The 26,085-nt window shown below is 38.1% G+C and overlaps 1 protein-coding gene across 2 annotated transcripts in view; it reads right to left on the bottom strand.

Moving 5' to 3' along the window:
• PRRG1 (proline rich and Gla domain 1) overlaps positions 1–26,085 on the bottom strand; it is a 148,783-nt gene that overhangs the window by 60,445 nt on the left and 62,253 nt on the right. For both annotated transcript variants that reach the window (XM_060087892.1, XM_060087893.1), the window contains 2 exons: positions 24,336–24,386; positions 5,779–5,939 (listed from right to left, as the gene is read on the bottom strand). In XM_060087892.1, coding sequence (XP_059943875.1) covers positions 5,779–5,939; positions 24,336–24,345 — 171 coding nt within the window. In that variant the 5' untranslated portion in view covers positions 24,346–24,386. The remainder of the gene's footprint in view (positions 1–5,778; positions 5,940–24,335; positions 24,387–26,085) is intronic.

Raw genomic sequence — 26,085 nt, forward strand, 5'->3', positions numbered from 1 at the left:
GATTGTACCAATGTCAGTTTCCTGGTTTTGATACTGTACTACAATTATGCAAGATGTAATGACTGGGGGAAACTGGGTAAAGGCTACATGGAACCTCTCTGTATTATCTTTGCAATTTTCTGAGAATCTATAATTATCTCAAAAGTTTTAAAAAATCTAATGCATCCTTGCAAGTATAACTTGGACCACAGGATTTCTTAGAACTCAAGTCAAATATATGGTTTATTAATTTTAAAAAATCAATAACCTAGTACATGGGTGTTCATAGCAGCTTCATTTGTAATAACCCCACACTGGAAACAACCCAAATGTCCATATACTTATAATGATATACTGCTCAGCAATAAAAATGAATAACTATTGATATGTGCACTATGGACATCTGAACATAAACATGCAGAGTAAAAGAAGTCAGACAATAGAGTGCATAAGGTATGATTTCACTTATAGAAAACTCTAGAAAATATAAACTAATCTACAGTGACAGAAGTCAGATGAATCATTGCCTTGGGGTGCTCTTGATCATGGGGAGAGGTGGGAAGGAGGAATTACAATGGGGCAAGAAGGACCTTTTGGGAATGATGAATCTGTTCACTATCTTGACTGTGGTAATGGTTTCATAGGTGTATGCATATGTTAAAACTTACCAAGTTGTATAATTTATATATGTGTGGTTAATTGTATGTCAATTATAACCCAATAAGGTTTAAAAAAAATCAAGAGCTTACACATTCACAAATAATAACCAGTTAGAATATATCATGGAAAAGAACCCATGTACAGTAGCAACAAAGAAATAGTTAGGAGTCAACCTAAGAACCATGCAAAACTTATATGATGAAAACAATAAAACATTCCTGAAAGAGAGAAATACTGATTTCAACAAATAGAAAGAAATCTCTTCTTGTAGAGGGTGATTTAATATCTTAAAGATGTTAGTTCTCCCTAAATTAATTTACAAACTGAAAGAAATTCCAATAAAAATACTGACAAATGATTTTTTCTGTGCTAGACAAATTAATACTAAAATTTATATGGAAAAGCAGGCATGTAAGAATAGCTCACAAAACATTGAAAAAGAAGAGCTTATAAGGAGAACTAGTTCTAATTTATACTAAGTATACTGAAAATCTTCTATAAATAAAACAGTGTGGCACTGGCATTTGAGCAGAAGGATGGACCAATAGACTAGAATATAAAATCCTGAAATTGACTAGGCACATACTGAAATTAGGTATATGATAAAGGGTAATTAAATCACTGGGGCAAAGAGGGATTTCATAATAAATTGTGTTTGGACAACTGGATACCTATGTGAAAAAAAATCAGATCCATAACTCACACCACACCCAAGAATAAACTGTAAGTGAATCAGAGATCTAAATGTAAAAACTCAAAGATGTTAGAAGAAATTGGGTGAATTCCTCTATAACCAGGGCATAAGAGGATGGTTTTCTACTGATAAAAATCTGGATTTAATAAAATATTTCTTTAATTTATAGCTACAATGGAAATTAAAAACAATTGCATGAGAAAAATCCATAAGCAAAGTCAAAATATAAATGACAACTGTAAGCAAATATTTGAAATATATCACCAATAAAAGCTAGTATCTCTAATATACTTATTAAAAATTCAGGGAAAAAAAGACCATAAATCTGATACAAAAATGGGCAAAAGGCAAAGACAATTCACAAGACAGATATAAAAATGGCCCATAAACACATGGCAAAATACACAGCTTCACTCATAAGAGAAATGTAAATTGAAACAACACCAAGATACCACGTCACACCCAAAAGACTGAAAAGAATGTCAACACTTTTAAAATACACTCTGCTGGTCAGACTGTGAGGAAATAGGCACTCTCAAATACCTGGTGGGAATGTAAAATAGTACAAGCTATACAGAGGGTACTCTGGCAATATCTAACAAAAGTACATATGAACTGGACAGGGACATGTAAAAGTATGAGATTAGATCACTCCCTAACACCATACACAAAAATTAGCTCAAAATGGATTAAAGACCTAAATGTAAGGCCAGACACTATCAAACTCCTAGAGGAAAACATAGGCAGAACACTCTATGACATAAATCACAGCAAGATCCTTTTTGACCCACCTCCTAGAGAAATGGAAATAAAGACAAAAATAAACACATGGGACCTAATGAAACTTCAAAGCTTTTGCACAGCAAAGGAAACCATAAACAAGACGAAAAGACAACCCTCAGAATGGGAGAAAATATTTGCAAATGAAGCAACTGACAAAGGATTAATCTCCAAAATTTATAAGCAGCTCATGCAGCTCAATAGCAAAAAAACAAACAACCCAATCCAAAAATGGGCAGAAGACCTAAATAGACATTTCTCCACAGAAGATATACAGACTGCCAACAAACACATGAAAGGATGCTCAACATCTTTACTCATTAGAGAAATGCAAATCAAAACTACAATGAGGTATCATCTCACACCAGTCAGAATGGCCATCATCAAAAAATCTAGAAACAATAAATGCTGGAGAGGGTGTGGAAAAAAGGGAACACTCTTGCACTGCTGGTGGGAATGTGAATTGGTACAGCCACTATGGAGAACGGTATGGAGGTTCCTTAAAAAACTACAAATAGAACTACCATATGACCCAGCAATCCCACTACTGGGCATATACCCTGAAAAAACCATAATTCAAAAAGAGACATGTACCAAAATGTTCATAGCAGCCCTATTTACAATAGCCCGGAGATGGAAACAACCTAAGTGTCCATCATCGGATGAATGGATAAAGAAGATGTGGCACATATATACAATGGAATATTACTCAGCCATAAAAAGAAATGAAATTGAGCTATTTGTAATGAGGTGGATGGACCTAGAGTCTGTCATACAGAGTGAAGTAAGTCAGAAAGAGAAAGACAAATACTGTATGCTGACACATATATATGGAATTTAAGAAAAAAATGTCATGAAGAACATAGGGGTAAGACAGGAATAAAGACACAGACCTACTAGAGCATGGACTTGAGGATATGGGGAGGGGGAAGGGTAAGCTGTGACAAAGTGAAAGAGCGGCATGGACATATATACACTACCAAACGTAAGGTAGATAGCTAGTGGGAAGCAGCCACATAGCACAGGGAGATCAGCTCGGTTCTTTGTGACCGCCTGGAGGGGTGGGATAGGGAGGGTGGGAGGGAGACGCAAAAGGGAGGGGATATGGGAACATATGTATATGTATAACTGATTAAATTTGTAAAATAAAAAAAATAAAAAAATAAATAAAATTAAAAAAAAAGAAAGAAAAAAAAAAAAAGTACATATGCATCAATCCTTGACAAGCAATCCACTTCTAAGAATTTACCCTGAAGATATACTTCCAATAATGCAAAATTATTTACTACAGAATTATCTTTAATTGCAAAAATACTGGAAACTACTCAATGCCTAAATACAGTAGACTGGTTGAATAAACTGTGACACATCCTTACAAGGAAGTACTATACAGATTTTTAAAAATAGGATAATCTCTGTGAATACATATGGAGTGACTTCCAGAATGGATAGATGGATGGATGAATATAAATGTTTCCCCCTCCCTATTACGATATGGATATTAAAATTCTGAAACCACTGTATGTGTGTTGTAGAACTGGGCAAATGAGTTAATATATTGATGTTACTGAAAGTCAGGGCCCTCGTTGTGGAAGAATATCTACAAAGAATATCTACATCGCACCTAGAAATACAGAATGGGGAAAACAAAAAAGAACCCTGAGGGGTATTGGAATCGGAGATCAGCAGGATGAAGATGCAAGTCCATACACCACACACACGCACATACACACATTTATATGCATACATGTGTGTAATTATTTTCCTAGCTCTGTTGCTGGAAGGCCCAGAAGCAATGATACTCTGAGAGCAATGAGAACACTCTAGCTCCCAGATCTTGGTTTCTAAATATTATTCCTAACTATAAGTAAGAAAGGCTCCTCAGAGAAACAGCCAATTCCAAGACTGGGGCAGAGAAAGTACAAGATTATCCTGGAACACCTTGTTGGGCCAAAAAGTAAAAAAGTGCAAGAAAAACTGATAGAGACATGTCAAAGAGACAGAGAAGCCAGTTTGAAGAAACTTCCATTAACCAAATTTGAGACATTTTGATCAAAACACTGACAGCAATGCACTATAATTCACTGAATAAAATGATCTATGAAAGATAGATAAGGGGAAAGTTCCTGCCCATAGTGGAATGCCAACTAAACGTACACAGAATGATGGAGTCAGAAATCCACCATTTGGTGTTATATTAAACTACAACTTAATTGATTCAGTCAAGAACTATCAACAGCAGACATTAAAACTAGTGGGTAAGGTTGGAACTCATTTGAAAATACAAAATAAGGGAAACAACACATAAAAAAGCTGTGGACTGATTGCACTCAAGATCAACTCTAGGAACGAGTAGAAGGAGAAATTCTACTGAAAAGGAAAAATAAAGTTGATTTCTACTTGTATCTCACAAATCTTGGGACTTTTAATAAACCCGTTATACATATTTCTATGATAATCTGAACTTAAACTTAGCTGAGGGGGGAAATGTATGTGAGAGCAAAATGCCATGTAAGGTGGGCAGAAATCATGTCTGATTAATGTGTACGATCCACAGCCAGTGTATAATTACAAAGTTTATTTAAGTCCTGACATATTCCATAGTTCAATCTCAAAGTATTATACTTCATGTAGTACTAAGAATGCTGTTTGATGACTGTAAAAATACTAGTACCTGGAGAAAAGCCTAATGACGTTTAAAGATGCCTGTTTTTAATAATGTTCTGGATTCAGAAAGGAAATTCAGGCTCAAAATTCTACATGCAATAAAAAGATTAAACACTAAAAAAACCCAAAAAAAACTAGTAGGTAGAAGTTTGGTGGAGAACAGAATATTTACATAGTTTCAAAGTATCTTCCCACTAAAGTTCTTACCTTTCCTTTAAAGGAGAATGATAAAGCAGGATGAAGTCATTAGCTTTATGAAAACCACAGCAGAATATCTAAAATTTGTATTTTTTGGAAAATCACAATATCAAAAACTAAGTTCCATGTAAGTACGTGAGCTAGTTTTTTATTAAAAACTGCATGCTACAAAGCACCATTTATACCATAATCCTATTGTTCTTATAAAAAATTATATACTAACAATAGGCTAGAATGATAAATACCAAAATTATAAAACTGATGGTGCTAAGAATTCAACTGATTTTATTCATTTTATGTTTTACTACATTTTCAATTTCTCTACAATGAACATATATTAATAAGGAGAAAAAATGTGTAAAAAAACCCTGCAAGAAGTAAGCAGATACAGAAGAAAAAAGCTGGAAAGAAATTAAAAAGCCAACAGTGCTTTGTGATTGCATAATGGCATCATGGGTGATGTATTCTTTTCCCTGTTTTTTTTTTTTTTTTTTGGGGGGGGCCTCTCACTGTTGTGGCCTCTCCCGTTGCGGAGCACAGGCTCCGGAAGCGCAGGCTCAGCGGCCATGGTGCACGGGCCCAGCCGCTCCGTGGCATGTGGGATCTTCCCGGACCGGGACACGAACCCGTGTCCCCTGCATTGGCAGGCAGACTCTCAACCACTGCGCCACCAGGGAAGCCCCGGGAGGGTAGTTTTTAAATGATAGCAATGCACACAATTTGGGAATGCAGGTTTCAAATATACATCACAAAGGTAGGCAAATCTGTGAACATTTAAAAAAGATTGCCAATATACTTACAGTTTTTTCATTATTTTCAAAAGCTTCTCTTGCTTCTTCAAATGTGCAGACTTCTTCTTTGCATTCACGTTCAATATTGCCCTGCCTTATCTCTTCAAAAAGTCCATTAGCTCTTGGGTAGCGTTTTAATACTGAATTGGCTTTTTCTCCTGTGAGGAAAACTAAAAAGAGATATAATAATAAGAATAAAATTGTAATTAAAAAAATGTGGAAAGTTAATATACAAGATGAAATCTGCTAGATACTCTTTAGAAAACATAGCCAACACCCTAAACCTCTTTCTCTAGGTCAGCAAAGTGACATTCAGCTCTCAACCACCAATCTGCTGTCTTCCTCATCATGTGAATGTGTCCTTTCAGTAGCAGTTGCCCTGGGCAGGGACAGCAACATGATTAACGATGTTATATCCAGACTTTAGCACATTCCTGCCAACCATGGGTGTTTAAATATAGCAATAATGATACCAGTACTTGTGCTCATTACTGTAAGAGGATGCCCCCAGGCGTTCTGCTGTTGGACAGCAGCAATGAAATCAAAATCCAGTCTGTGGACTACCAGTCTTCGTCCCCCTAACTAAAAAAAAAATAAAATTCCAATTGACCTAATATAAACCCAGAGAACATTTACTTGTATGAAAGGAAGAGTTGACAAAATAATATCAAGAAATTAAGACAAATTTGGCCATAATTCATTCCAAGGGATACTAGTAACAATTTTGTTCTAAATGCACTTAAATATATTTTGACACTTTAATATATTTAACCCCATTTCAATGTCCTTCAGAAAAAGAAAATTGTTCTGCATGACTTATAGGGGCATTTCATATAAACATTCAAAATGCATATTTATGATACCCAGTAAATTAAGGCAATGGTTATATGCATACTCATGGGGAATTATTTTTTTTTTTACGTACAGATTCATTTTAAACTATACTTCAATTACATTTTTCTAAAACTGTCCTGCTTGTTTGGAGAGATAAATAGAATGCTACCAGAATTTAATCTTTGCTAATGCAAAGAAATTAGAAAATTCCCTAATCTTAAAGACCTCTGACATGAGAGAAGGCACATTACAGATCCTTCAAGATGTATTTAAAAAAATAAATAAAGTCTACATTTTGCAAAAAACATTTTGAAGTAAAATAAAAAACGGTAAATGCTCTTTTAAAAATGGCCACAATCGGAGCTTCCCTGGTGGCACAGTGGTTGAGAGTCCGCCTGCCAATGCAGGGGACATGGGTTCGTGCCCTGGTCCGGGAAGATCCTACATGCCACGGAGAGGCTAGGCCCGTGAGCCATGGCCGCTGAGCCTGCACGTCCGGAGCCTGTGCTCTGCAACGGGAGAGGCCACAACAGTGAGAGGCCCGCGTACCGCAAAAAAAAAAAAAAAAAAAAAAAAAAGGCCACAATAGCAATGAATTTAAGGTTTACCTCATTTTAGAAATGTGTATTTCACTTCATAGAAGATACGGATTCATTACTTAGGATTCTTTAAAGTATCCAAATTGATACCAATTAGATGGCTACATTGAAAACTACAGCAGGCCTTCCATAAGTGTTTCCTTCCTTCTGAACTTCAGAAGGGTAACCATCAATAAAAATTAATCACACAGTCATAAAATATCATTAGAAGAAATCTTAAAAAATAAAAAAATAAAAGGATGCTGTTGAGTTGGAGAGGAATAGTAGAGTTTTCTCTCAGTGCTTTTCACAGTTTAGCAGCATCAGAATCCTATGCTGGACTTATTATCACACATATTGCTGGGCCAACCTCCCAGAGTCTCTGATTCCGTAAGTCTGGGGTAGGGCCAAGAAGCTGCATTTATAGTAAGATCCCAGGTAACACTGGTGCTGCTGGTCCCACTCCCACAGTTTGAAACCACTACTCAAATGGGAGCTCCTTAGAAAACTAGTTCTGAGGAAGGTGTTTATGGAATGCTGGGATTAACAAATTTAAAAAAGATCTTTTACTGCATGACTTTTCAGGACCTTTAATATGAATTTAATATATATTTTAAATCTCCAGAAAACAAACATGACACAGGCATGTGTCATATTTATTGGACTGTGGAGCCCTTTTTCAAGGAACATTTCACTGAATTAACAACTTCCTAGCCATTGGTTTTATTTATGCTATGACAAACAATTCTCTTCCATATAATTAGGCCAACTAATTCATGAAGACAGTAACTGATTTCTCTCGAGGCTTCTCTTTTCTAGGATAAACATGTCTAGTTCCTTCATCTGTTGGTCATATAAAATAGATAAGAGTCTCCATACTGTCTTTACCTCATAAAATATTGTATTCTACACTCAGTGTGGTCTGACAAGTAAAAAACTGATCAGAGCTATTGGCTTCCTTGTTTCTAAACACAATAGATATGTCAATAAAGTCTAACTCATCTTTGGCTTTTGGGACAGTTTTCTTGAAATTAAACCAATCAGTAATAATGCATTTTAAGCTTTTAAGAGGAAAAAAAGAAACCTGAATTCTCCTAAGAGAAAATGTTATATACACTATCTCCATAAAGGGGTCAAGGAAAGCAGCTAACTCTTGAAACCAGAAAGCAGGCCAATTCAGAAGGTTAAACAACTATAAGGTAATGTATAGCAAGACACAGCCCTTCTTATTCCAGCCTAATCAAATTACCAAGAGCATTCCACAAACACCTTCTGTGTATTTTCTTGTACTGGGAGGCAACATGATATAATACTGAGAACTCTAGATGGAATAAGCTGGCAAGTAGATTTTATCTCACCTGCCAAATGTGCTGAATTAGAAGATACCACGTAGAGTCTGACCAGTAGGAAAGATATTGTTACAGATTAGTTCCGTCTGCCATATATTAGGGAATAGGAAGTTGTGGCAGAGTATTTGCTGTTCCTCATCAAGGTAATTTGGAAATCTCATGGGTGATACCAGAATTGGGATTCTTTCTATGTGGAAACAAAATAAAGGGAAAGGTGGCAGCTTGGACCTATAGGATAAGATCAGACTATTTCTTCCTAAAACACTGGGCAGTTTCCACGATGCTAGGGCTTGTGTTTGGACTTAATGTTTGAAACGAAAGTTGATTACTTCCCTCTACCTCCTTCTCATCAAAATGTGTGAGTTACCCCACAGCTGTCCAGAATCATGTGTATGCCTTCATCAGAGATTACATGATGTGGCAAGTATACAGACTGTAAATTTACTCTGAGAACACAACACTGAGGTATTAATCAAACATGTTCTTTTCTCATTAAAGGACATAAAGAAAAACCTAAGCTGTTTTCTTTAGATTCAGTTAGGAAACACCCTTACTAAAGAAAATATTTAAACTCTAAGTCTGGTAAACACATAAATGACCACAAAATAAGTATATTAATTCAAAGAATGTAACTACTTTTTCATAATTTCAAAATAAATAGCTCTCACCCATGCTTTCTCTTCAAAAGAAAAGAATAAAAATAAATGAAATAAGATAGCTTCTCAAGTAACTGTAAATTACTGCCTTAAACCGAAATATGTAGTCATGTTATATATTTTTAATGCATTGCAGCATACTAAAACTGACATTTTAATGCCAAAAATCTTTATCTAGGCAAAGTCATGTCCGTACATTTGCTGAAAAACAGCAGATGGTAAGGCCTGAAAATTAACAGCCCACGTGGAAAATCTCTACTCCACTTATCTAATCAGTTCTCTAATCTTGGGTCTCGATTCATTGAAACAGCCATTATTTAAAGTTGCAAATGTTTACATTTTTCTTTTTTTTTTTTTTTTGCTGTACGCGGGCCTCTCACTGCTGTGGCCTCTCCCGTTGTGGAGCACAGGCTCCGGACACACAGGCTCCGCGGCCATGGCTCGCGGGCCCAGCCGCTCCGCGGCATGTGGGATCTTCCGGGATCGGGGCACGAACCCGTGTCCCCTGCATCGGCAGGCGGACTCTCAACCACTGCGCCACCAGGGAAGCCCTACATTTTTCTTTTAAGTGAACAAAATTCCTTCTTTAGGACATATTTACTGAACACAGACTATGTACAATGAGATCAGGACAAGTCACAAAGATGAGTAGGAGACTGCCTTTGACCTCAAGGTTCTTCAGTGCAAGAGATAATGAAGATAAAAGAGATACAAAAACAGCTCTAACACAAGATGAACAAGGTAGATGCTCTCTGAGGTCAGCAGGCAGGCGTACTTCTGCTGGGTAGGTGTGTTTCAGGATGGGAGAGGGACCTGGAGAAGGGCAAGTGAAAAGTATATTTGGGTTGGCCTTTTAAAAATTGGCAGGATTGGAGCATGCAAAGATGGTGAGGAAAGACATCCTAGGAAAACAAAATAGTGAGTGAGGACCTAAAATCGAATAAACCTATGGCCATAAACGAGGAATATAAGCTGGTCAGTAGGGCCAGAGTACACGATTCAAAAGAGGAAGAGAGGGAAATGAAACCGGAAAGGGGCCTGATAGCCATGTCATGGAGGCATTTAATGTTACGCTAAGATATTTAAACTATTCGACAGCATTCAAGAGTTTAGACCGATACTTCGTGGAGAATAACCTAGAAAAATGTATAAGTACAACAGATTTGGGGGTAGGATGAAGAGAAAATGGAGGGATAAAGGCAGGAAAAAGGCTACTTACAACAGACCAGGTTAAGAAATAATGAGATCGTGCATTAGAATGGTGGCAATAGGAAGGGAAAGAAAGGGACAGATGTGAGATATGGGTGACCTCTTTGGCCACTACACCCATCATGTACCTTATTCCTCAGTCAAACCAAATCTTAACATCCTTCATATAGGTTCTTTTATGCCTCCATAATTCTGTACCTAATATTTCCTCTGCCTAGCAAACTCCTATTCCATTCAGATGTAACATCCTCTAAAAACCTTCCCCAGATTCTACTCCCCACTTCTTAGACAGAGCTGCTACAGACTCTCAGTATTTACGTATACTTCAATTATAGCAATTAACTAAACTATATTATAATTTTATTATAATTTTTGGTATGCCTATCTGGTTCCCCCTCAAGACTTGAGGGCAGGGCCCATGTATTATTAATATTTTGATCCAACATCTGTCTTTCATAATACCTAGTAAAGACCTTGGTACAGAACATGATTCAATAAGTGTGGAATAAAGGAAGAGGCAGAATGGGAGAAACTTGATATCTGAATGACTAGAAGCTGGGAAGCCATGGACCATGCCTCTAATTATGAGGCAGCATGGCAAACTTAATATATGATTATGAAATCAATACACTGACTGCAAAGTTTCTAGTGAGACAGCACTTGAATATCCTTTTGCAAGAGAAACTACCTTTTGAAACTTGTACAGTACTTCTGTTTGGGCTCTGCCTGGAGCACATCTTTTGTTGTTCTGAAAGAACCACTAATTTGCGGTAATACTTATGTAGAGGGAGAGCAGCTGGACAACTACTGCTGTGGGAAGAGGGCACAGTCAGATGCTTTTTGGCTTGGCAAGGAACTAGCACCTTGGCTCTCCAGGGTGCTGCAGTGAATTCATGAAGAATGTGCAGGATATTTTACATTTTTGGAGAAGTGCATTGATACTTAACATCTGTTGGATACCACACAAACTATGAGCTTAAGGTAATTCACAGTTTCATTATTAGATAGTTCTACCTACACTCCTTTCCTTTGTGAAACTGAATTTTCGGCTATGATTTAAAAAAGAAAGTACTGTGTTTGACAAGAAGTGAGAAGGTTTGAGAAGTTGTGCGGTGCCCAACAGGTACACACATCCAATTAGTAAGTAACTGCATGGCTATTTAAGATAGAAATATCGAAACAAAGCGAGTCATATGAGCTTTTTGGTTTCCTAGTGCATTTATAAAAGTTATGTTTACACTATACTATAAAGTATGCAATAGACTATTAAGTATGCAATAGCATTATGTCTTTAAAAAGCAATGTACAGGGCTTCCCTGGTGGGGCAGTGGTTGAGAGTCCGCCTGCCAATGCAGGGGACACGGGTTTGTGCCCCAGTCCGGGAAGATCCCACATGCCGCGGAGCAGCTGGGCCCATGAGCCATGGCTGCTGGGCCTGCACATCCGGAGCCTGTGCTTCACAACAGGAGAGGCCACAACAGTGAGAGGCCTGCATACCGCAAAAAAAAAAAAAAAAAAGCAATGTACATACCTTAATTAGAGAATACTTTATTGCTAAAAATGCTATTACCTGACAACACAGGGTTGCCACAAACCTTCAATTTGTAAAAAACCACAATATTTGCAAAGTGCAATAAAAGGAGGTATGCCTGTATTATTTTTTCATATGGCTACCAAGCTGTCAGGATATAAATACCTATTAAGTTGTTTGGACCTAATTACTTAATAAATGGAACTATTAGGCATTTCTTTTGGCCTATGGCTGCTGTGAAAAAGTCACTGCAATAACTAAGGGTACCTTAAACTCAGAAAGTTTGGGAACCTCTGACCTAGGGGTTCTAGAGGCTGATGGAGTCCTGCCACTGCTCTCCCAAATACATCTGGCACACCATGCTTGAATGGGCTGGGAAGTTCCTTCTCTTTGAGGAAGGAAACTGAGATCCCTTTTTACAGTTACTGAAACCTGTCACATGGGTTACTGTGGCCCTGATAAGAGCTAGCAGGAAAAGAATATAGTATAGCCCCCCCCATCCAGTCACACCCCTCAACTGTAGGTTATCCTAAGGTCTCCCTCAATTAGCCACTCTGGTTCTGTGAGCTTGCCTGGGAAAGAGGCCAGGGAGATGAAAATGAAACAACAGGATCACTAGGTAGCCGGAACACCGGGCAATCGGGCCTCCTGTGTTACGGAGCGAGCACAGGTGAGTGAAATGCTGGGTAGAAAGGTGCCCTCCTCTTCTCCCAGCACTGCTGGTAATTACTACCAGCCCAGCAAAGGCAACCTATGCCACAGTTCACAAAGTGACTCCTCTACTGTCCTTGGAATTGTCCTGGGTACCAGAAAGCCTGGTTTGAGTGCCCTGGTTTTAATGTAAGACTAATCGCTGGCAACAACAGCAAGAACATGAAGAGCAAGAGAATGGGGACTTCCTACAAATGCACCTAGCATTCCATTATCTTTCTTCAGTGCAGGAGGCAGGGCATACTCTTCTATTTGTGGGAGAGGGTGAGCTTCATGTCCTACTACTCCGCCATCTTGATTGCTCCTCCCAGGGCGTACTCCTCTAGACCTAAGGTGCAACCCTAGAGTTCTTCAATTTCCCATGGGAATAGGGTTGGTCAGGGAAGGAAGACAGACATTCTCATATTTCCAGGGGCTGTGGCTATTTAATCTGAGTAACGAATGTGATCTCATTGGTACTCCAAGCTTGTTAAATGGTACACAGCAGTTACTCATTTAGAAAGTAAGAAAAAGTTGTTAAAGCAAACAGCTATGTGAGGAAAGCAAAAACCCTACGCTTCCCTTCCTCATCCGTAAAATTGGAATAACAGCACCGACGTCATAGTTAAAAATGAGGTAATGGACATGAAGTGCTTTGCTCAGAGCCTGGCAAAAAATGGAGCTCAATAAACAAGAGTGTGATTCGTTGTCACCATGACAGCTGTCATGGTGGCAGTTATTCCATTAAAGGAAAAACGAGATTTACCAAGATGATACAAAAAATACACTTAGAAAATAAAGAATAAATGATCAAGGATAGGGTTAACTTTCAGTGAGTCTGTATGTTTAACTCCAGGGATGCCTAGAAGTTTGGTTCCCTTGGTCAAGATTGGGATGAAATGTACTAGCTTTATAAAGTGCTGTTTAAAGCCCTTGGAGGCACTCTGTACTAGCTTGTCTACACTGTTTATTGAAAATGTATAGATTGATGGTTTGCACTGATGGTATGCAGCCTAATTTCATCTGTATGACCATTGGGTATCAAAGATTCTCAGTAAACATGTGCCTTGGCTCCCCTGAGACCAAGGTTATCTTGCATGTATCTCGACTGTTCACAATTAGAAGAAAAAGCATGCCCTGTGTGACTAAAAATGGCCCTAGGAGCCATCTTTCTTCTGCTGCACCATACCTTTAGCCATTATTAAAGCCTTATGAGAGTCTCATAGGTCCTTTCAATTGGCTAATGTTGAGTAGTGCCTACTTTGATGAGTCATAAATATTTTGAGGATATCATGAGATTTAAAAGTTTCAGAAGTTCTTCAGAATGTAATTGAGGACTATTTCTGGTCCTTATTTAGAAGGACTTGATTTTGTAAAAAAACTCATAAGCAAGTATCCTTTACCATACCTTATATGTTTACTTTTATTAACTTCAACTTTGACTAAATGTATGCTGATAGTCTATCATCATGAGAATTTTAATAATAGATCACAAAGAAGCTCTTAAGAAGGACAGATTAAGAAATGAAAATCATGCACATGACAGATATATATGTTCAGTGAATCATGAATGAGTAGCTACAACAAAATATACTAAATAAATTATCTTCCATTGATACTTGGGTTATTTGATAGTTCAGGTAGCTATTCAATATTTGACATAATCACTGTGGATATTAAGGACAGTAAGACATTATTTATGCAGAAGTCACTCAAATAAATCCAGTCTCATAAACTGAGAAACAAAAGATGACCAAGGTCATGCATTATAACTTATCTTATGTTTTACCTACAGGGGAGCCTCAGCTCCCTTAGACTAATCAAGGATCAATTTACTCAACCCTCATCCATGAGCCTGGCTATAAGACTTGAAAGCCTCACTGCACATTAAAGCTGAGAAGTAGAAGGGACTGGGGTGGGGTGAACTAGATCAACACACTGACAGCAACAAGAAGTGAAAGCTGATGAATCTGAAGACAAGAGGAAAGACAGACAGAAGGCCCTTTGAGGGTTATTTAGAGTAGGTCCTAACCCTGCTCACACTAACAGCTCCCAAAGCTGTAGGCATCAATGATTATGTTTATGATGGTGAACCTGAGTCACCAAGAAAGGACCACATGATGTTCACGATATTGTTCAAGAAGGCAGTAAGGTATATTATCTATTTTAGAACTATTTCCATAAAAATAGTTTTTAAAAAGTTTTTTTTAACAATTTAAAAAGGTGAGCATGAGCAATCTGCAAAATGTATTTAGTCAAATGGAAAGTTCATTCCTAGACAGTGTTGTGTAAATGCTGGTGTGCCACAGACTGAAACTATAATGAGTCCACATGCTAACCAGGAAGCTGTTTCTTTTCTGAATAAATCTCTAATATCTTGTTTAGTTGTGAATTTCTCATAAAAGACTGCATAAGATGCTAAGCTATCCACTTATTTGAGCTTTCTGTTAGTCATATGAAAACTGCCTTTTGAGGCTATCTTGTTGAAGTCTGAGAAAGCCAATATCTATTCACCACTTTCACTAACCCTTTATTGAAACAAATGAAACTGCAGGCAAAGAGAAGAGTATGGTAGGGTGAAAAGGTCCTGAATTTGAAGTCAGGTATGCGGATTCCTGTCCAGCTCTGGCACTAACCTGGCTGCATGATTCTGAATTTGTTGCTTAATTTATCTGGGCCTGTCTCCTAATTTGTGAACCTAAGGTGTTGTATGTATGTGATTTCTTAGGTCCTTTGAGCTATAACTCTGAAGTTTTATACTTGGAAAGATTTTTGTTAAGTGGGAGTAGTGTATCACATCCAAATTCTTTGGGGATATGAACACACTATTTTTCAGCCAAGAAACCACCATCCCCCAAACCAACAACAACAACAAAAAAAACAAACAAGAAGCAAAAATCAACAAGAAGCGCACCAAATCCTGCGTTCAGATTTATATACTATAAAAGAAAATCTTATGAAGTGTCATACTCATAATTCTTTGTTTTCTTGCTTCTAAGCCATTTTGATACCATCATTTACTCAGTTGTGTGTGCATACGATGCCTTCAAGGTTTTTTCTGCTGAAATGGGTATTAAATAGGCATTTCTTATCAGACTGATGGATATAACTTTCCCTAGAAAAACAGTCTCACTAAAATTCTAAAGTGACATTTCACCTCCTAAAAACCAATATTATGCAAAATAAAAAGATCCTATTTGGATTATCTTCCTATTAGTTATGGAGGTGGAAAAACCAGATTACTTCCCAATTGTATTTCACCACTGTAACCTATTTGTGGAAATTAAAGGTTAATTTTTTCATAGAAGGTAGGTTTATAATTCAGAATTTGTTGTACAGTGGTGCTCATGTGCCCAAACAGGTTGTCACAAACTTACAGCTTAGTTAGAATGGCATGTAGTACATGTATTCACAGGAACTAGGAAGCTAAAACCCACTCAAGGACTGAGATATTTGAAAAAATAATGTGAAGTTACAGGACTGAGCTAGTGAGAGGGGGGAGCCTCAGGGTTTGAGAGAAGAAGTAATTAATATCTTTAATATCCTGAACCTGCTTCTTAAGGACAATGTAGTGGTTATGATCACTACCTAAAACTTTAAAAAAAGATATCTTTGTGCTACCGGAGGTATGCGATGAAACGCCAGACGATAACAGGCAGGTTTCCTGGAATAAGTGTGGAGAAAATGCCAGAAATGGATTTCTATAAGAGAGAAGACAAAACAGGTAACATACGTCTATAAAGTCAATATTTTTTAAAAACAAAACAAATATGGCTCCCCCCCTGCCGAGTGAGTCTTGCTAACTCAATATGGTTTTCTTAAAAGCCAAATTTTACATCAAATATTCAGATGTCTCTTGTCTAACGATTTTACGCTTTGTAAGGAATAATGAGATACAGAGAAAAGATCTAATAGATTCTCCCACAAAGGAAGGTAAAAGGCCAAATTTTCTTTGAAGGAGTTCTACAATTCATAACGCCTTATCAAAAAGAATTCTTCATGAAATAAGGATGACTGCAATCAAGTTACTAGCAATTGCAATAATTGGTTTAAATGTATGGTATGGTACTCTAACACATGATATTTATAGACTAGGGGCTGTGCCTTACCCACAGGAAACAAACAAATACGGAATTAGAAAATGGTCTGATTTGCACAAAACTAAGCACACAGTCAGGTGGAATCATGAAAACACGGGAATTCCAAAGATAGGTATTTCTCCTATCACTAGTGCCTCAACTATTATCAACAAGAATATCGTTAGTCTTAGAGTTTATAGTTGTCATGACCATAAAACTTTGTTTTTAGCTTATGGATCTGATTTACACTGATTACAGTTCTGTCCCATATGGAAGAAAATGGAAACAACTATAACAATCACCAATTTAATGGGGGGAAAGGCATGCAGAGAGACTCAGCAAATATGAAATACAGTTTTAAATACATAACTCTATGTTATAATCAATACTTCACAATCTGTCAACATAGACAGTATGGTATTATCTATGTGATAGTTAGCTGTAATCTAGATGTTAGGAGTGAATAATTGTCCTAACAGAGCACATACTACATTTAATCAAAAAGCCACATTTCAGAGGTGGTTGTTCAGACAGCATTCAAAGATAGTATTCAGCTATCTTTCTCTTCTGTGCACAAACAGCAGAGCATGATGGATTTCAGAAATGGAGTCTCATTGACAAATTAGTGCCTTTCTTAATTAGCAATGGATTTCAGAAATGACTTTTTGCTGGTGAAATCAATGTTATTTATACATGAATTTGCTTTAGAAATGATAGAATTCAAACTTTCGCTTGCTCTGTCTGAAGGGGAGGTACTACATACCAGGAGTGCTCTCTTTTCCTCCCCTTCTCTCATAGTGGCTCCTCAGGGACCCCTTTAGAAAACCTGGAGCTTCACTGAGCAACTCTGGAAACCACTGATCCATCTCAATCCCTTCATTTTACTGACAAGAAAACTGAAATCCAGAGGTTAAGTGACTTATCCAAGGACACAGCTGCTTGATTATAGACCAGGACTGCACCTTGGTTTCTAGAACCATAACGGAAGAAAATTTCACATACTGCTGCAGTATGGGAAAGTCATTCTGGCTTATATATGATTTAACTCGAAGTTTATGGTAACTAAAACAGCCTGTTTGTGGCCTATCAAACATGCATTGTACATCTGCCTTAATCCTTAAAGAAAAGGGTGCATTGGCCAGAAGTAAAAAATGTCCATGTTAAAAATAAAGATGAAATGCCTCCCTTCCTGGGTCGCCAATGCTGCTATGCCTTCAGTGACAAGACTTCCTTCCCAGGTGCCAAGGCCATACTGAGTCCCTGTGTATATGCTGATGTGTTGTGGCTGTTGTTTTGAAATCTTGAAGGAATGTATCCCTGACTTCTTTGATGTTCTTTGTTCTGACAAGATACAAAACTGTGCTGAAAACCATGTTTCTTCAGACTAGTTCCTCAGAGTTATCTGAGCTGCTGTCTACTGGGCTACAGTTCTTAGTTTGGCTCAAATAAAACTTCTTTTTATTCCTATCATAGATCAGTTTATTGATTATTTCTGTTGACAACCATATGCATTTGTCCCTCTGTAGCCATGGGGGATTCATTGCAGGACCCCCTATGGATAACAAATTCTGCAGATGCTCAAGTCCCTTATGTGAAATGGCATAGTATTTGCATATAACCTATGCACATCCTCTCATATACTATAAATCATCTCTACATTACTTATAATAACTAATACAATGTAAGTGATACATAAATAGTTGGAAACACAATGTAAATTCTATGTAAATAGTTGCTGGCATGCAGCAAATTCAAGTTTCACTTTTTTGAACTTTCTGGAATTTTTACTTTTTTCCAATATTTTTGATCCATGGTTGGTTGAATCCATGGATGTGGAACCTGTGGATACCTGCAGACACAGAGGGCCAACTCTAGTGCTCTCTTTTAGACTTGAATTACTTCTATGAAAATCATAATATGTTAATTATGGCTTATCTCTAAAGATTTCCTTCCCTTTATTCTAAATCAGTGGTTTTCAATCTTGGGAGACATTGCACCCCAGGGAACATCTGACAGTGTCTGGATACATTTTTGATTCTCACAACTTGGGGGGGCAGGTGCCACTGGCATGTAGTGGGGAGAGGCCCCACAACAAAGACTTACCTGGCCCCAAATGTCAATAGTCACTCCTACATGTATGCCCCGAAGAACTGAGAACAGATACTCAAACAAAAACTTGTACATCGATGTTCACAGTAGCACTGTTTAGAACAGCCAAAAGGTGGAAACAACACAAATGTCCACCAACTGATGAATGACTAATCACATTGTAGTATATTCATACAATGGGATATTATTCAGCCATAAAAAGGAATAAGGTACTAATACAACATGGATAAACCTAAAAACCATTATGCTAAGTGAAAAAAGCCAGACACAACAAAAGGGCACATCTTGTATTACTCCATTTAAATGAAATACCCAGGATAGGTAAATCCATAGAGCTAGAAATCAGATCACAGGTTGCCAGGGCCTGGGAAGGGAGAAATAGAGACTAACTGTTTAACGGGTAGAGGGTCTCCCTTGGAGGTGATGGAAATGTTTTGGTACAAGATAGTAGTACCGCATTGTGACTGTACAAATGCCACTAAACTGTACACTTTAAAATGGTCAATTCTATGTTATGTGAATTGTTTTGCCTACATTATGTGTTTTGCCTCAATTTTTAAAAAAAAATGTCAATAGTGCTAAGGTTGAGAAACCATTCTAAACTTACGTACCAAAGTTATTTTCTTCTTGAATAGGTAAAAGGCAGAGAGGATTGCATCAAAGACAAAAAGCATCAAGTACTATAATGAGTTAAAAAAAAAAAAAAGCAGCCTGACCCTTAAATAGTAAGCTCATTTTTTTTCTGATGGGAAAAACTTGCCAGGAAAAAATAATGGCTGTTGTCAGCCCCAAGCAGATTTGTTTTACTGTTATAAAATTATGAAGCTAGACAAGGGTTTACAATAAATTGGTGACATCATCTGAACTGCAGAGGCATGAATATGCTACCATAATAGAGAGACTCTCAGATTTAATATAGGCCAGAAAATGAAATAATTGTCTTTAAATGTGTGCCTTCACTTGAACTGTAAACCTGGGAGCTGTCAAATAAAATCAGGCACTACATTACGAGACAGTCACTTTACAAGGCTTGTCAGTTTGAACACTCATTCCCTGTTTGAAAACATGGAGCTGTATGCTCAGAATGAAAGTTCAGGATTGGCCTCAACTGAACAGTAGTTCAGCAGTGACTCAAAGAGCTTAGAAATTTACTGTGGTAGCTATAAACCATCTTTCCTTCCATTAAGTCTTAGTAAGTGGAGGGGACATGTTTGGGTTCTTTGAACTAAAGGAGCCAAGTACATCCAGTGACCCAAAGGAATGATGCTGCTATGTTTTAATAATAATAAAAAAAGAGTGTAACTGGTAGCACTCTCTCTGTTTCTCTACGGCACAACAGTATGTTCATGTATACTAGGACATCAAGGGCATGTTACTATTAAGCATGGAAAATGAAGATAAAACTGACTTTGCAGATTAAGAATTTATGGACCTAGGGTTACCTACTAGGCTAGGTAAAAAGCTATCTCCAAAGATTGAATACTGAAAGAGGAGAAACAGAAACAAATGCTAAGGTATCTTTATATTTTTATGTTAATTATTCTTCACAAATAAGGCCTGCCTGCCTGCTATCATTCAGCTATTCCAGATACTGTTTTCTACACAACAAAGCAAAATTAATCAGTTTGAAGATTCATGGCTAAATATTATTCCTATTTTGTAAAAGATGAGTAGGAACATCTTGTGGTTTGCTATTATTGAGGAAACATGATGAATTTCTTCCACAAGCTTTGTTATTAAGGTAAAGACAGTGAAATTAGCCATCGTAACTGCATATTAGAGTAATAAATACCATAAATTGCTGCTATAGCACTTAAAATATGCCGTAAGAGAAGTGTGTTCTGACAGAAAAAAATCAGATGGAAAATAGGTGTGATTCAAAGTCAAATTCTACTCAAACACTGTAACAAAAACAACAACCCTCAAATTTTTTAGCAAGACAACTCCCAAGAAATTGCTTTGTGGAATACTGAGACTTTTGTCATTTTATCGTGAATGTACCAGTTATTCGGGGGGAGGGGGGGCGGGGGAGGGGCGGGGATGAAAAGGTAGGATAAAGTTTTACTTTCCATCTGAAGATGATTACTGATAAATACTCTCTAGTATTATGTATATAATATTTGGTAAGCCTATATATACATATTTGCAAAATCCTTACATTCTCTTGTTTGTGAAAATGTTAATTCTCTACTAAAATATTACACATAATTTTATTTATACATGCTGTTGTTTTTTTGTAACAGCATCTCCCCTTGTCATCTACATGCTGTTCTGGTATTCCATGCTGTATTTTATTCTTTGTGTTATGAAGAACCACAAATATAAAAACCTATCAATCAAGAAGCGTGACTTTCATCACAGAAGTGGTGTCTTAGGCCCCTTACTTTGGGCACCTCCCACTGTGGGCTGTGTACAGCAAGCTTCTGAGTTGAATTATCTTGTTATCTAGCTTGGTGACTGCCAATCACTGCTGCTGCCTCTGAATTACTGCAGCCATGGACCACCGCTGCTCAGAGGATTTTTTTGTTTTGTTTTGTTTTTGCAGTACGCGGGCCTCTCTCTGTTGTGGCCTCTCCCGTTGCGGAGCACAGGCTCCGGATGCGCAGGCTCAGCGGCCGTGGCTCACGGGCCCAGCCGCTCTGCGGCACGCGGGATCCTCCCAGACTGGAGCACAAACCTGCGTCCCCTGCATCGGCAGGCGGACTCTCAACCACTGCGCCACCAGGGAAGCCCTGCTCAGAGGATTTTAATACTTGAGGCACTCCACTATCTGACACACGTGTTTTAGCTCTTACCATAAATGTTGATGAACACTGAGCCATTTCTCTTTTCCTATCTGCCCACTCCCCCATGCTGTGAGAAACATGAATATCATCGTAATTCTAAGAAAATATTTTCTTCCATACCTTTCACAGCATCAGATAGCTCCTAAGTTTTTAATCAACTTTATACACTGCTGATGACTAGGGTGCTCAGAATACAATTTGTTGGAAGAAAATAAAAACTGGATATGACATAAGGAGACCTAGGTTTGTCTTCTGACTCTTCATTTATAAACTGTGGACTTTAGATAAGACTTTCTCACATAACCCTCAGTTTTACAATACATAAAATGAAGATAATAATCCCTATTTACATTATAGGGTTCTCTTACAACTCAAATAAGATAATGGAGAAATATGTACGAGTTATGAAATGCTCTACAGATACTTGTTAATATCAAAATAATTATATATTCATAAAAGTCCTAAATTCTAGCTAAATACTAAATCCCTATATAGTAAATAGGATTTCAATGCCACATACAATGGACACAATTTGTAAGAATTTGTTTACGAATTTTTTCATATCACATAAATAAAAGAATGATTCCTCTAACATATTTATAAATAATTTCTTCATCCAGTATCAAAGAATACTAAAAGAAATTCACCTCAATTTCATTTTAATTTTTCATCTATACTGTATGGTTTCCCAGCTGTGTTCTTTGTTTTCATGGCTCCTTAATTAATGAGGCTAGTGCCGTGTCTTTGTGATATTTTCCTCTGCTGTCCCTTTGTATGACACATTGAGCTATGTTTGTGAGAATCTTTGCCAAATCCACTAAAAACTCCATTGTACACTGCCAGAAAAGGAAAAAAAGAGCCCACAGAAGCACCTTTTTTTTTTTCACTAAGCATCCTTTTTTTCAGCAATTAACAAGTATAATCAGACAAGCTAAGTAAAGCTTAGAGTGTAAAGGATAGATTCTTTGAGATTCAGGATTTTAAGGATGTTTTTAAAGTGCTTAACACAGTCAAAATGCTGCTATTACACGCTTCCATGTGTTTGTAAAAGTAGTATCTCTTTTGAAGCACTTCCCTTATCTCATCTCCAGGTTGGAAACATGCCCATCTTTGCAGATTACAGTACCATGCCCTGTCCTTTAGCAAGAACTCTATTAATTACCTGACCATTTAAACAAATACTTGGTGGGGTGCCTTTTAAAGCAAGCACCGAATGATCTCCCTGCTAATAACCTGATGACCATTCTGAAAAGGAAGAATGAAAACAAGAAGTAATGTGTTGCCCTGTCTCAGTGCAGCTTTCTTCGCCATATGGCCATGATGAAATCCAGTCATCACAACATTCTCCAAATTCACTTGAAGCTTGGAGAAAGTGAGGATCAAACCATGATGAGTCACTCTGGAAGGTTCTGTCAACAGCTGACTTGGAGTTAGGACGTGGTATGGATTAGTCCCAGAACTCTGACCAGTTTTTTTTATTTAGTCATTTTAAAAAAATTTCTAAACTATCAGAGATTGGTATCTTTTGTGAAGGTTGGGAAAGAACCAGAATACCCAGGGAAGCATTGGAGAAAACACACAAAAGCTGGCTCATTAAGGTTCAGGAAGATATTTTCTATCTATAATCCTTGGGGCTGCCTACCAGGGCCCATACTGACATGGGGCGAGAAAGATGCCTAGAGCATAAACATAAGGAAGCACTCTCTGTCACCTGCACAACCCTAGTCCCAGCCCTGCTGCCTACAGAGGCATCTGATCAAATAACTTCATTTTAACTACTGAAAGACATAACCAATGAAGATATACTTATTCAGTAAGGACACCAACGAACATACCACTGCACTCTTCCATTATACTTCAGAGTTCTCAACACGCTTTCATATATATTATCACATTATGACAACCACAATCTCCTGAGGCTAATAGGGCAGAATGTTTTTAATCCCAACTCAGAGATGAACAAACAAGTTTAGGGGAACGGTAGGATTTGATCAAGATAGTAGAGGTAGAACTTGAATTCAGGTCTTTGACCTATGTCCAGTACTCTTCTCATTATACTTACCCAACACCAAGTCTTCCTCTGAGGTCCTTTATAGCATCAGATTTTTATGGTATACATTGATTAGAATTATTTATGAAGTCACTGCAGTGGCTGGTTATTAACAACTTAACAAAGAAATGACCTTAAATTTGTCTATTGTTCACTGCCCATATAATAGCCTTATGAGAAAGGAAAAATAAAAAGAATTCATCTAATGCTTCTTAATGCCAGGCTTAAACATTTTAGGGGCAACCAAAGCCATTTATAAGTCAACCTCACAGATGAATTTTTTACTACTATCATTGGTTGCATAGTACAATCATACTTTTGTTTATGTTATTATCAGCAAGGCTCAGAAACCATTAGCAGCATATGGGTTACTTTGCTAAGAGTTGTAAAGAAGCTGGGATTAGGGCAGGTTTATATAATATCAAGTTTGAGCCTTCTCTCCCTGTACTGGAAGATGTCCAGAAAAGAGCAGGGGAAACAAAAGACCCTTTCCAGTGAGCAACATGTGATCTGTTGGTCTTTTTATGCACAGCCCTGCTTCAAACAAAACCTTTCTAACACTAACCAGAAATATGATTTAGGTGTCCACAAAAAAAAACCCCAAACACAAGCTTCGAGTTGCAAATCGAATTTCCTGGATATAGTGGATTAATGTGGAGAGAATCTAAGTTATTTAAAAGTAAAGAGAAACTTACTTCTCCCCATGTTTTCTTGTGGTCTCTGGTAGATCCTTGGATGATGATTCCCTGTAAAAAACACAGCACACACACACACAGTCAGATTCAAGTTCCATTAAAACTTATGCTGTCAACATGAGCATTTCATTTCAGTGCATTCAATCTTGCCCCCTTACCTAAATAAAACAGATATCGAACCTCAGAGGACAGAAACACAGTATTCTGGAGGCATGGGCTCTACATCAGCTTACTATGACCTTGTTTATCTGGCATTAGTTTCTGCCCTTGCCAAATAAAAGTCATCAAATTGGTCACTAGCTTATCTCTTAGGAAGGCAGTGATATCAATAAAAAATGGTGGACAAAAATGCCAAAAGGCCCAATTTTAATAACAAGGCTAGCATGTTATTAGTCTGCCTATCCCTGGTTTCTCTTCAATGTCACTCTGTGACAAATCCAATACCATTTATAGTGTAACATTTTCCTGAATGGTGTCAAACAGCAGTACCGCTAATCAAATTATCCCTTCAGCAAAGCAGCCCACAGAGTTACTACCAATAAACAGTATGAATCAATAACTATGAGCTACTGACAACAGAAACTCTGGAGGAAAAAAATACATATTGCAAATGCAGGTGTGCATGGAAGAGCAGCAATTCTGTTTCTTTATGAAAATACATACACCAAAGCTAATTTATACTATAATGCTTTATTTTCTCACAGGGTTTAATCACAGAACTACCACACATCTATTGTTCACCTGCCACATTCCCAGTATGGAGCTAAGCACCAGAGAGGCAAAATTATAAGACATAATTTATCACTACGTTAAGGAATACATAATCTACTTGAAGTCAAGCATATAGAGGAGAGTGATGTCATCAAGATGGTCACATAGGGCCTCCCTGGTGGCGCAAGTGGTTAAGAGGCCGCCTGCCGATGCAGGGGATGCGGGTTCGTGCCCCGGTCTGGGAGGATCCCATATGCCGCGGAGCGGCTGGGCCCGTGAGCCATGGCCGCTGGGCCTGCGCATCCGGAGCCTGTGCTCCGCAACGGGAGAGGCCACAACAGTGAGAGGCCCACATACCGCAAAAAGAAAAAAAAAAAAAAAAAAAAAAAAGATGGTCACATAGATCATTCCCAACTTCAGTCCCCCTCACAAGAAGACCACCTAGCAACTATGCATAGAAAAGACTCCACTGTGAAGATGTTAGAACCTGAGGGTAAGGCTGAAGCACCCTGCTGGACAACAGAGACTGAGAAGGAGCACATTAGAAGGGTGAGAGGACTGGATATACCCTGGCCACATCACCCTCCTCCCTGTGGGGAGAAGTGGGAATATGGATTCTATAATGGGAAAAGAGAGCCCGAGGTGGACATCCAGCTCCCCCAGCATATGGGACACTTCCCAGGAGGCCCACTCAGGTCTTGCCTCATGGAGATCACCAGAGGAATCTGCTGGGCTTGACTACTGGGGATCAGAGAGAGATGGAGAAGGTGGGCAGGGCTTACAGCAAACAGTGCTCAGGCTCTGGCAAACGGCATTCCTGCTCATATCAGTGCCTGAGCAAAGATCCCAGCCAGCAACTCTGGCCATCTGCAGAGCTGAGCCAGTGGCCCCTTCTGGCTAGGGAGCTCAGTTGGTAGTTCCACCTGATTTGGACCAATAATCAATGGGCCAGACTGCAAATGGAGACTGTTCTACCATCCAGCCCATGAAGGCAAGCAAATACTCAGCCTCGCCCAAGTGCTGAGCATAGCCTCCAGTC

Source organism: Mesoplodon densirostris, chromosome X (assembly GCF_025265405.1).
Source record: "Mesoplodon densirostris isolate mMesDen1 chromosome X, mMesDen1 primary haplotype, whole genome shotgun sequence".
NCBI lineage: Eukaryota > Metazoa > Chordata > Mammalia > Artiodactyla > Ziphiidae > Mesoplodon > Mesoplodon densirostris.